Source organism: Apaloderma vittatum, unplaced genomic scaffold (genome assembly GCF_000703405.1).
Source record: "Apaloderma vittatum isolate BGI_N311 unplaced genomic scaffold, ASM70340v1 scaffold21956, whole genome shotgun sequence".
NCBI lineage: Eukaryota > Metazoa > Chordata > Aves > Trogoniformes > Trogonidae > Apaloderma > Apaloderma vittatum.
In genome coordinates, this window is record NW_009721531.1 from 1 (window position 1) to 12,191 (window position 12,191).

At 38.2% G+C, this 12,191-nt stretch overlaps 1 protein-coding gene across 1 annotated transcript in view; it reads right to left on the reverse strand.

The window, feature by feature from the left end:
• Positions 1-3,218: 3,218 nt before the first annotated feature.
• RAMP3 (receptor (G protein-coupled) activity modifying protein 3) overlaps positions 3,219-12,191 on the reverse strand; it is a 35,427-nt gene continuing 26,454 nt past the window's right edge. The window contains exon 3 of the mRNA XM_009871433.1: positions 3,219-3,512. Coding sequence (XP_009869735.1) covers positions 3,257-3,512 — 256 coding nt within the window. The 3' untranslated portion in view covers positions 3,219-3,256. The remainder of the gene's footprint in view (positions 3,513-12,191) is intronic.

The window sequence follows — 12,191 nt, forward strand, 5'->3', positions numbered from 1 at the left end:
GGGGTCTGTCCCTGCCCTTGGTGGCTGTGCACTGGGCACCACTGCTGGGTGTCCCTGTAAATTCATCTGGATGTCCAGACTGTGTAAAGAAGGGCATTTATACCATACACATTCCTTTGGATGTGGGAATGCCAGAGGTGAAAGAAAGGCTTTTGGTTCCCTCTGCATGAACCTTGCAGAGATGTAGAGAGTCTGCAGATTTCCTCACCTTTCCTTGTCAATGCACCAAAGGTCATTTGTTACTGGCCTGCTTATGGTGAAGTCATCCTCTTTGAAACAAGTCCTGAATGGTTTTGTGTTCTTCAGCATCTTTTTCCTAGCACTTCAAGTGCTCTCCTCTTTTGGCCTTTACTCTTGATATCTTTCTTGACAGTGATAGCAGCTGTCTCAGCCTTTGTCTTGCTCCTGGTAGTTATCTGTCAACTTTTTGCTGAAGCTCTTGTACGCCATGGAAATACACTTTCCCAGTTGTTCTTTAATACAAAAAATTCCCCAAGTCACAGCAATTAAGTCATGTCAGGTAGCTGTTTAGCACGCCTGTCACTTCTCTTCTGGCTTATGTATTGCTTGGTATCAACCCCTGTTCCAATTCTAGGAAGGATTTTGAATCGGTTATCTTCTTTCTGTTTGAATCTCTGCCTATTTTCCTCTGAGACTCTGTTGCAACATACAATTAATTTGCAATTACAAAATAAGCCAGATTCCTGGTACTGAATGTTATTTTCTTGGCAATGGAAACAGGCTTTGGGGGAAAGGCAGAAAGCTTCATATAGTAGAAAATAACCACCAAGCCTCATTGACATATAGTACAAGATATGCCAAAAGATCCAAGAGCTACCATTCTGTTCCCTATTAATGTACACAATTTTTAAGAACTGGACACTGCCATTGCTTTTTTCCTTAAAATATCATAAATGTTTCTGCAGATTTAACCACCTAGGCTGCATTAAATTAGCAGTGTTGCTTCCACACACAGCTCCAACTTCTCTGCACTTCTACCAAGTATATATATAAAAAAACAACAGTGAAAGATCACACTTTGGATGGGGAAGACACACAAAAAATATTTAATTTTCCCATCCAAAGCACACAGCAGGGACAGAATCCTTCCCTCTTCCCCATAACACATGGTGCTACCTTACGTTTCTTAAGACTCTTGAATATCATTATATTTTATTTTCAAATTAAATGGAATCCATTTTAACACGACATTTGTTTAAAGACCACAATACACATCTAGTAGTATGATGTCATCAAGGTGACAGTTTCTTTAGTACCCAGGACAATCTGTTTTATACTGAATTAAGCTGATACCTCTCAGATGACCTGTTGACCAGTTTCAGATGAGCCAGAACTGGTCAAGAATTTGCACCAAATATGGCAATTAGATTGAAACTAACGTGGTTTTGAAAAATGCAAAATTTTTGCTGTGTAGTTTCCAAACTAAAGCTTGGAAACTTACTTTGAAGTTTGTTGGAATTTAAAGCAAACTGAGGATTAAAAATGAAACTCCATGCAGCAAATAAAATTCTCTGCTTTTGGCTGCACAAAATGCTTAATCAAACAACTAGTTTTGATGGACTAAAGCATTTAATGCAGAAAATAACAGTTAAGTAGAAAATGGAAACAAAATCCTTAGTACATAGTTAATTCTTTTACAAAGAGCAATGTTCTGTTAGCATTTAGAGAATGAAAAAGTATCTTTGGAATAACACACAGGAAACACTTTAGGAAACGAATAATTCTAACATTAAGGTAATGAAAAAACAAGTTGGTGCCTTCCACCCTTGCGAAAAGATGTGAAAACAAACCAGTACAGCTACACGAGTTCTTTATCCATCCACACATAAACAATTCCAGTAAAGGGGGCACTTATAATTCAGTACAAGCCTGGAAACACTTCTTACACACACAGACCTAAGTCTGAAACACCAGGGCAGAAACTCCAAGGAAAAAATCTAACTAGCAGAAATATGAAACGCCATTACTTGGCCATTCACCTTGTATTCTATTTGTATGCAGAAGGTATAGAAAAAAATGAAGGGTCACTTGTAATGGATATTGCCCACTCATAATAGAAGAGCATTCAACTGAAAGCCATTTTGTGAAATAACAGAAAAGAAAGGTTGACAACACAAACACAGAAGTTGTTTTATTTTGGACATATGATCTTTATTTAAACTGCTACGTTGGAATAGCTTTATAGAATAATATTTCTGAGTAGAATTTTTTCTTTTTCCTCCTAAGTCTGTTCCATGCTTTGATGTTCATGGTTTAGTTCCCACGTTCTTCATGGGATGAAGAATTATTTATGTACAAAATTATACTCCAAAAGGCACCTCAATCAACATGACACCTTTATATTTATTTGTAGGCTATCACTTGCACAAATTGAAGTGAGCGTGGGAAATATACAGTGAACACAAGTTGTCAATAATAATAATCATAAAAGAGGAAAAATACAGAGTGTGGTATATGAAAGTTTCTTAATTTCTCCTTAGTATATTTATAATGAACCAATTTCCTCTCACTTTCCAGGTCTGTAAAATAAGACCTGTATATCTTCCCATTGCTTATCTGTAAGCTACAGAATTCCAAGCAGCCATGCTTAAAGGCATTTTATAAACTATATTTAATGTGGCATGATAATTTCTTTGTGTGGATAGTCACTGAACACATGAATTGTTCCTTTGCCAGGACAGCAGTTCTTGACGATGTTTTTACTGGCTTCCAGGAAAAGTTGCCATTTGATTCTATCTACGTCCAGTTCCTTCGCCAGTGATCTATCCAAGTCACAGGGTTCACAGATGAAAACCTCAGATGTCCTGCAGAAATTTAAGGTATCATCTCCCCTAGAGTCAATGCTACACCTTACGTACATACACGTACATACTGTTTTGCAAAACTCACTGTACCAACCAGCTTTACCCACGGGAAAGTAACTGTCTCCCTTTTGCAGCTAGGTCCATTTGCCTGCGGACTCTTCTGTTTCTGGGAGCTGCCTGTCAATTCTGTGACGATGAGGCCTGATGGAAGGAGAGAGCTTTGCACCAGCAACGCCAATGGCCAAGCTCAGCAGCAGTGATTTTCGGCAGCAACAGCAGGCAGCTCTCTGTTCACAGGATTATTGTCTCTGTCTCAGCATCTCACAGGTTTCATTTGAGCAGAATCTTTATGTTGAGTTTCTCTCTTCGTATCTCCTTTCTTAGTGTCTTTGGAAGGAAAAATGGAGGAAAAGAAAGCCCAGAGGAACAACTTACACCAGGATATCACTTCTCTTGCTGCACCATACTACCAGTGTTATCATGGCACACGTCAACAGGACTGGGATCAAGATCAGAGTTATGAGAATTTCATCCGGTGGATCTTCCCAGTGAACTTTTTCTGAAGTACAGTTTGAAAAGAATTGTTTGTGAATTCCAGTGATAAAGCCCTCGGCAAGGGGGTTTGGCCAAAAGCAACTTGCATTGTTGGCTTCACGTTCTGTGCACTGGGTGAAGTTGTCATAATACCTAGGAGAAAAAGAAAATAAAGAGAAGTTTAATGCATTTGCATATTACACTTAAAGAAAGATACACAAGGGTGCCATACAGAATCTGTTAAGAGTGGGTTTATCATCTACTCTGCCAAAGGACATTTAATGGAAGCTGTAGGTACTAAATACTAGACAGTAAGCCAGAAGAAGTGACTCGTGTATTCATACAACAGAGATTTCATGTGAAATCCTGAGATTCCAGATGTAAAGTGGTCAAAATCTTGTCTTTCAGGTGCCGTTACTACAGCCAGGACCTTCTAATTCCACCTAAGTAGATTCAGAACTCCCTCATTAGAGACACCTACAGCGTCTTTAAAAAACACACAAACAAGTGTGTCCAGAACAGGGAATTTTGAGCAAAGTATGGATAATTCATATCTTATTTGTCATTGGACCTGATGTTGTGGCAAAAATGATGGTATGACACTGGGATTGACCCACAACATATCTTACTGTGTAACAATCTCAGGTCTGTTGTACCCTCAGGCAGTATGAAAATAATGGGAAAATAAACACACAGAAAGCTAGCTTTTGACAACCTTTATCATCTTCCCCACTCCAACTAATGCCCAGCAGCAGAAAAAGAGGAAAAGAAATAAATCATTCCTAATTACACATGTTCGTAATGCTCATGAAAGATTGGGAGCAGCCTATAATATCTAACACTTGATTTCAACACAGCATGTGCTGAAACTTACCTGTCCAGGAATAGCTTACATTTATGAGAACTGGCTACCCCTCAGGAAAAAGGAAACGATAAGCCTAAATGAGTAATCGGATGGCTTTGTGGTCTTACCATAAGCCAAAGAAATTCAGGAAACAAATGGAGTGTGGGGGAAGGAGACTGGAAATTAAGACGACGAAGATGTCTAGTCACTACAGGAATAAGGCAAGAAATAAGGAAGCTGATTTATTGTCTGTTACATTTTTATATATTTCTTTCAGACCCACATGACTCAATAAACTCGCTTCAAAGGGAAATTAAAAATAGAAAGGATGGAGCAAGAAACCACATGACATCTCAAGGGATAGAATCCTGCACTATTATCTGAGTGCCCTACCTTCCCTTTCAGCACATATAAATACAGTTACTCAGGATGAATGACTCGTTCTGACACTGAGTACCACAGGGGACTAATGCTGAGTCAATCCTTTGCTGTGAAGTAGTGGAGGAGAGACATTCAGTGTTCGGGTCAAGACTGAAGTCCACTATCTAGCGTCTGTCTGTCAGGGGAAATGCCTGCCTGCCCATGCTACAAGCACATAAGTCGAGAATGAAGGCTGCAGAGCATCTGTTCAAAGAGGAAGGAAAAAGCCTCAGAGAAAACTCCTTCTGTGACCCGCTCAAAGTTCTCAGGGAGTTTGAGCTGATGCCACTTCATTGATAAGAAAAATGCGCTGGACGACCTGACAAGCCCATACCCTGATTCTGCGGGATGCAGATGCATATATATGCACAATATATGTACATTTTAAGCAAAACAACTAGGAAGGAAGCTTTTATGACAATGTCAGCAGCTGCAGGGAAACAACAGGAAATAAACTAAAAATAAATTACAAATATTAGGTGTTTGTTATTTTAATAGTGTCATTCCTCCATGTGACCTGGTAGCATCCATTCTTTATGTCCTTGGACTAAATTAGAAGCTGAAGATGTCTAGCAGAATATGGGAGAGACAGTCCCAGGGGACCTGGAGAATAATACATCTAAAGGCATGCCTACAAGGCTCAAGCTAGCATCCAGCTGCCTAGACAGGTCAGTGCTCTGTCTGGCACAGACACCAGGCAGGGCTCCAGAGAGCACGGGGCTCTGCTCCAGTCCTGCTCCAGGCCATGCCCTGCAGAACAAGCTTGTCCCCATCAATGGTTGCTTCAGCTTCTTGCTGCCACAGCCTCCTCAATTTCCCACCTGTTTGTGCAGAATAACAAAAAAAAACAATAAAACCTGGTGACCTGAGCAGACTTCATATAGAATACACTAACATAAAAGATTTAATAATATAAAATTTCTTTTTTTCTCTGTGTCTGAAACCTATATAAAGTTCACTGTTCTTCTAAGTATTCTGTAGGGTTTTTTCATAAGTTTTAGATAATGTAAACAAAACCCTTTCCCATCAATTTTACATTTCAAGTATAACATGACTAGAAAAATTTGGTTAAGTGTTGTCAAAAGACCAGACAAAAATAATTAGGGAATAACATAGTCTTTAAAAGACTGAGTTCCTAAAATTAAAAAAAAAATCAAATAAAAATGTTATCTTAATAGTTTGAATTCCTTACAATTTTCCTTTAACATCCTCTTCTCTCAAAAACATAACTGGTTTTCCACACAACTGTATGTAGATAAGAAAAAAAATCTTAACTATTTCAGAATTACCTATCTGGCAGTAGAGCTCAATTCACTTAAATATTTATGTAATTTAGTAATTTCAAGTTTATGCACTTCAACAGAAAGTTCACGTTAAAAAAACCCATCTTTTGCATAGTATTGTGTAACTGCTGCCTCAGAAGGGAGCAAGTGAATCTTCATTACCACAGCTTGGATGTTTTGCAGTCCATCAATTGGTTTCAAGTTATTGAGCTCTTCTAATAGGGAGGTGGGTGTTAATAGATATTTAATTCTAATTCTATTCCTCTTAGCTCTATTATGCCTTACGTAATTCTCTGTATTCAAATGGTAAAGTCTAGAGTAAAAAACCTTTTCATTCTGTAAAACAAAATTACTACCTCAAAAATGCCCTGGCCTCTGACTGGAGGTGCTTCCACACAAATGCATAAAAATTACATAATTTGTGAAAGAACAAGAAATGACATTTTCTACTTATTCCCAGGACACGTAATTGGAGAGCAATACAGTAGCACCAGCTCCTTCACCTCTCAGATTATAAGAAGGTGTGGGAAGGTTATTACTCTGTGCTGAGTCACATTTTCACCTCTTCCAGGCTAGGTACAAGGACGTTAGTCAGTTAAGACTCTGAAGAGGTACATTCACTGGGAGCCAGATCACAAGCTTTGTAATCAGTGGGCTCAAAAATTAACATATCAGTGAGTTTCAACTCCACTCAGTAGGCCAGTACCAAAAACCAAAAACTAAGTATATTTGAGCTCCAAAATCCATATAAAGATATGCTTTCCCCTGATATCTTCAGAAGAATCATTGTAAGTTTTACTGGGAAACCAACTACTTGGTCATACTGTGTATTATTGAAAATACACCCTTTCAGAGAAAATGAAAAATACTTATTTCCTCTTCGGAGAAATCTCTGAGCTGTAACACATTTGTCATGAAAGACAATTTTCAATATTCTAGAACAATACTTTCTTTTCAGAGCACAAACACTTTTTCTGTTGCACTTTATGTTTCCACTAAAACAGATAATGCTTGTGTGGTTTGGTTTTGTAAAAACTGTGGAAAATATTATTTTGTGAGTTATTTTACTTGTGAGAAAACATATTTATATATATTTACCTATAACCAAGAACCTGGGCAATAAGCAGTTTTTTGGAATGTTATTTCATATACCTTTGTCTTAATGCAACAGTGTTTCAAGGAGCATCCACTCAAACTATTTAAATAGACAGCTCACCCATCTCTGGGAACCCCATTGTCTACCACTCAGGGCACTTCTCAGTCGAAGTGTACTCTTCAATCTCATCCCCGGGGAAAAATGTGGTAAATTCTTCGTCTTTCTTCCTCAATACCCCTGCACACAATTACTGCAGAGATTACTGGTTTACAAACAAATAAAAAAATCCAACTCCCTCCTCCAAGTTTTCATGAGATCAAGCAAAGAAATAGATTGTTTCATTAAGAGTTTCAACAAATGAGCACTTTCCAAAGAAAATTTATTTTGTCAAAAAATCCCAAACAATTCTCGAAAAGCAGAGTACCATGTATCATGTTACTGAAGACAAACTTCTGAAGGCATTCTTTGGCTGGAGCCAGCAGACCCACCGGCAGTTCCAGTAAGAGAATTTTACCACCTCTCCAGAGCTGATGGACAGACCACCCCCAAGACACTCTGCACACATACGTTTTGCCATGGCTTAATGAGATGGGTCAGGAATTAAAAAACAAAACAATCACCACATGTTCATTATCCTGTTTTATATAAATCAGCTTCATGATTAGTGAAATAATTATGGTACAGCAGAGTAGATCCATTATGAGTTAATTTTTGTTATTCTGAGTCCACTAAGCATTCAGAAAATACAAGAATACAGGAAAAATTATCTCCAGCATAAACAAGCTTTGATGTCAATCAACTAATAGATACACCAGGGACACTCACTCCTTCTGCTATTCTACAATCCTGGACAGGAATCTAGAGGCACTGTTCCAGGATATTACAAGTTACGTGGTGCATTTTAATGAAGATGTTTCAAAACTCTTCCCCCCCACCCCCCCCAGATAATTCAATCAAGACATTATACATAGTCATATACTGAATTAGAATTCAAAGTGAATAATTGCCCGTGTAACCTCCACCCAGTCTGGTATGACAAATGTTGAAATAATTATTATAAATAAATATCTTATGATGAGAAAGGCTCTTCTTACAGCACTTCCAGATGAAGTGGTGGCAGGAAGTACGAAATAGCCTCACCAAAAAAAACCCCAAAACACAAAAAATAAAAACAAAAACCAAAACAAACAAACAAAACTAAAAAAAAACAACAAAAAACCCCAAACCAACCAAACAAAATAAACCCCAGCAAGCTTATTCTTGTGTGATATGCAGCCAGATTTTATAAAACTTACGGGTGTAACAGTCTGGATGAACTTCAAATAAGGATCCAAACCTTAAGATTATTATCTCCTGAAGTTTCATCATGTTAAAAAGAAAGCTTTAGTTTTATAAGCAGCTATGACCCTACAAATATGGTGGAATATTTTTGAGCTTTTTTCATTTAGCATCTCTCCAAACAGATTTGTGGCTATATCTCACCATTCATTTAATCATATTTCTTCTGCCAAAAGGAGTATTCTCAGAGACACACTTCCTACCAGCCTAATCAGATCAGATCTGCTCTTGTGCATCTCCAATACAAAATTCAGCCAGAAGAAACTAACACACTACAAAACATAAGGAAGGAAATGAATGTGTGTGTAGGTGGGAGATGCATAAAATCCCCTTGCAGGTTTAATGGCAACACTATAAAGCATAGTTTACTCTCATGCCACTAAGTAATGGGCATTGTGACTGATTTACTCAAGTTGAAATTAAAAAATACATTCTGGTGTCCTTTGAAATAATTACAGATCTCCACCCTTGGCTTCACATCAACAGCTGTCAGGAAAGTGAAAAATGGTTGAATAAACCTGTAAACCCTAAAAGGCACAACTATTACTAAATTATTGTTAATTTCCTAAAGATCAGCAAGAAAATGTAAATATAAAGAGCAACTGTAGATGTAAGCACTGGTTTATATATCTAATATCCATCTCCAATGATCCACACAACTACACTAAGGAAATGTAGAACAAAGAGGGAAACGTAGTCTCACAATGGGTGGTACGTTATAAAGATTAAAAATTTAGTAGCGCTAGAATTTTACCAAGCCAGAATCTTCTACTAGCAAGTGGACTTGGCCTTCCGCTACTCCTGAGTTATATTTTAAAGATTACTTAGTTGAAAACTCAGCCTATTTTGGTGAACACCAGTTCAGAAGGGAATTATTCTCCAAAGCCATCACTACACCATGTCTATAGGAGCCAGTGCCCTTGAATTATAGAAAAATCAAGAGTAAGGGAAGGTGAATCCTAATCCTATACAAATTTAGGCATATCCATCCAACTTTCCATACAAACCACCTCTCCTAAGTAGCCATCACCATTAGTGATATGATGTGTGGAAGATTTACTTAAAATACTGAAGAGCCTGCACTGGGTCTCAGATGCTGTTAGCCACCTCAGGAGTTCCTGCCTCTCCAGCCAAGAGAGAAACAGAGACACAGGGAATGCACTGCAGAGGGCACAGGAAAATGCAGGATGCCAGAGCAGCACACGGAACTGGCAGCCTGCAATTCAAACACTCTGCACGTGCCTGGCTTGCAAAAGTTCATTCATGTACTGTATCTTCCCAGTAAGAGTACATTTTGCTCCTTAGAGATGATTACAACACTGCAGTGTAGCTCTGCTCTGTGCAGTGATCTAGCTCAAGAGTTGTGGCTTTAATATAGTTTGGGTTAGAAGGGGCCTTAAAGATCATTTAGTTTGTTTATATCATTTTTTACTATGCTGTTGCATGAACAAAGAATTATGTCAGAAGACATTACTTAATCATGAACTCATCGGGGACAAACACTAAAATGAAGAAGGCTGAGCTTCTTAAATAAAACCTTCCTGAACTAACTTTCAGAGTAGTAATGAAGAAATACATGGTGTTTTAGGGGTGAACATGAATTCTCTTGGAAGTTGACAAGTTGAGGCAAATCCCTTCACCAGTTTGACACAACAGATATTAAACTGCTCTTAATCAATACACACATTTGAAGCCAGTAATGCAAATGGTCAAATTGTACATGTCTATAATAAGAAGTCTCCACTGTGATTTGCTGCTTTTAAACTATCACTGCTCAGTTTCTAAAGCTGACTTGAATCACAGCTTTGATGACAGAGCAACTTTGATGATAGAGATCACAGTTAAAACCGCAGCTCATTTCTGTACAAGCTCCTGAGACACAGCAAAATTGCCTGTTAACAAGTTCCTTGGTAAACAGATGGCCCCAGGTTTGCAGCAGCCACTCTGCTATCTCAACTCAGAATGAGTTTAACACATAACAAGCACAAATAGGAGTGACGATTCAGTACTATTTTAGGAAGTCTGATGCCTGCTCTCTGCCCTGGCCCAACACCAGCAGCTATTCCAACAACACTGACAATTTGATGGAAAACAGAGAGAACGGCCAGGGGGAAAGAAGGGCCATTTGTTATTCAATGAAAGCTGAAAGAAAGAAGAGTAATTTTTAAAACAGATTTTAGTGCTCTGAGGTAAAAAAGACACCTCCAACTCCCAAACCTTGAGAAGAACGCTTAACCTAAAATGATATTTGGAAAAAAGAATGAGACTGTATGAGGAGGAGAAAGAGTACTAATTAAAAATGGACCTTTTTACCATACTGTACCTTTCATTTTAGAACAATATTATATTATAGCTAACAAAGGAAACAATATTTTCAATGTATTTTCTCACTTTTCTTCTTTCCTCTGTCTTTTGTGAAAGGTTGTTTGGGACATATTTGTCCAATAATTTGTGCTTAGTTTTTATTTTATTAGCAAAGCTTAAGTGTGTAGCACGAGTCTGAAGGGACATGAAGGTTTATGAGATCTACAGCCATTGTTTAGAGATAGATTTTTAAAACTAGAGAAATCCCTAAAGATAGTCGGTAAAAGCGCTTAAATCATGTATGTTATCTATAATCTCAGCTACAAAAATTCCAAAAGTATTTGGGAACTCAGGTTGTACAAGCAAAAAGTAAGGATGGTTTAACACAGAAAAGGTTTCTACGCTCTGCTGTATGCCTCCAGCACCACGACACGCACTCTTCACGACGCAGTTTCTGAGCCATCATGCTGCACAGCACGGTGCTGGAGCACCACAAGGAACTGCAGTGCTTTGTCATGCAGATGCTAACGACGAAGAGCCGTTGCCAACCCCATCTGCCCATCAGTTAGACATCTCTGTTCCTTACTTGTCTCTCAGTGAAATGAAGCCAAAGCAGCATTATCCAATCTCACAAAAATACCGTGTAATAGAAGACAATATGGTCTCTGGTGACTATCTTAACAGGGACTACATGTGTCATATATAATAGTTGGCACCTAGTTTAAATGTCCAAGAGCTTCCCAGTTATCTAAATACAATCCCTGTATTACTTGATTGATTGCCTTGTAAGCATAAAAATGAAGCCCACAATAACTGTATCGGTTTCTCATTCTCAGTCCTTTTGCTGTGCTGCTCATACTTCAGGCAGCAGGTTGAACAAAGCAAAGAAAGCCTTTCCTTTACAAGTTCTGCTATATTTTCTGTATCACTTCACAACATCTGTACTCAAGAACTCACAAAAAAATGTGACAGTGGGAGACCAGATACCACTGAAAAGTTAATAAACAAATAAAACCAGCATTGGTAACTGTATAGTTTTGGTTTCAAAGTCAGAGAGCTGTTATGAAATGCTAGCTAAAATAAAACAAGTAATTTCTAAATAAAGAATGGTAAAACCAAAAAAAAAGTGTGCAAGGCTGCTACTCTAGACACTGACTTATATATGCAAACATTTTGGTGGGGTTTTTTTTTTACTAGTGGATAGAGGCAAAATAACCCACTGCTAATAACAACTTTGTGCCACCTAATACCATACATGAATTTACTTGCAAAGGAATCAAACATCCCCATTGCTTTCTAGATGAGAAAACTCATCCATAACTGGGAATCACAATTTGCTTGCAGCTAGTAGTTCATGGCAGAACTGCGCATGAATCATGGGTCTCCTGGGCTCAGCACCAGTCTCCAGACACAACCTACATTGCTTATGAAGTCTCTGATTCCTATCCTGCAACCAGGGTACTGAAGACAACCGTCTCCTTGTGAAATCTCCACTGTCTGAGACACACACACACACACACACACAGACACACAAACATACACACACA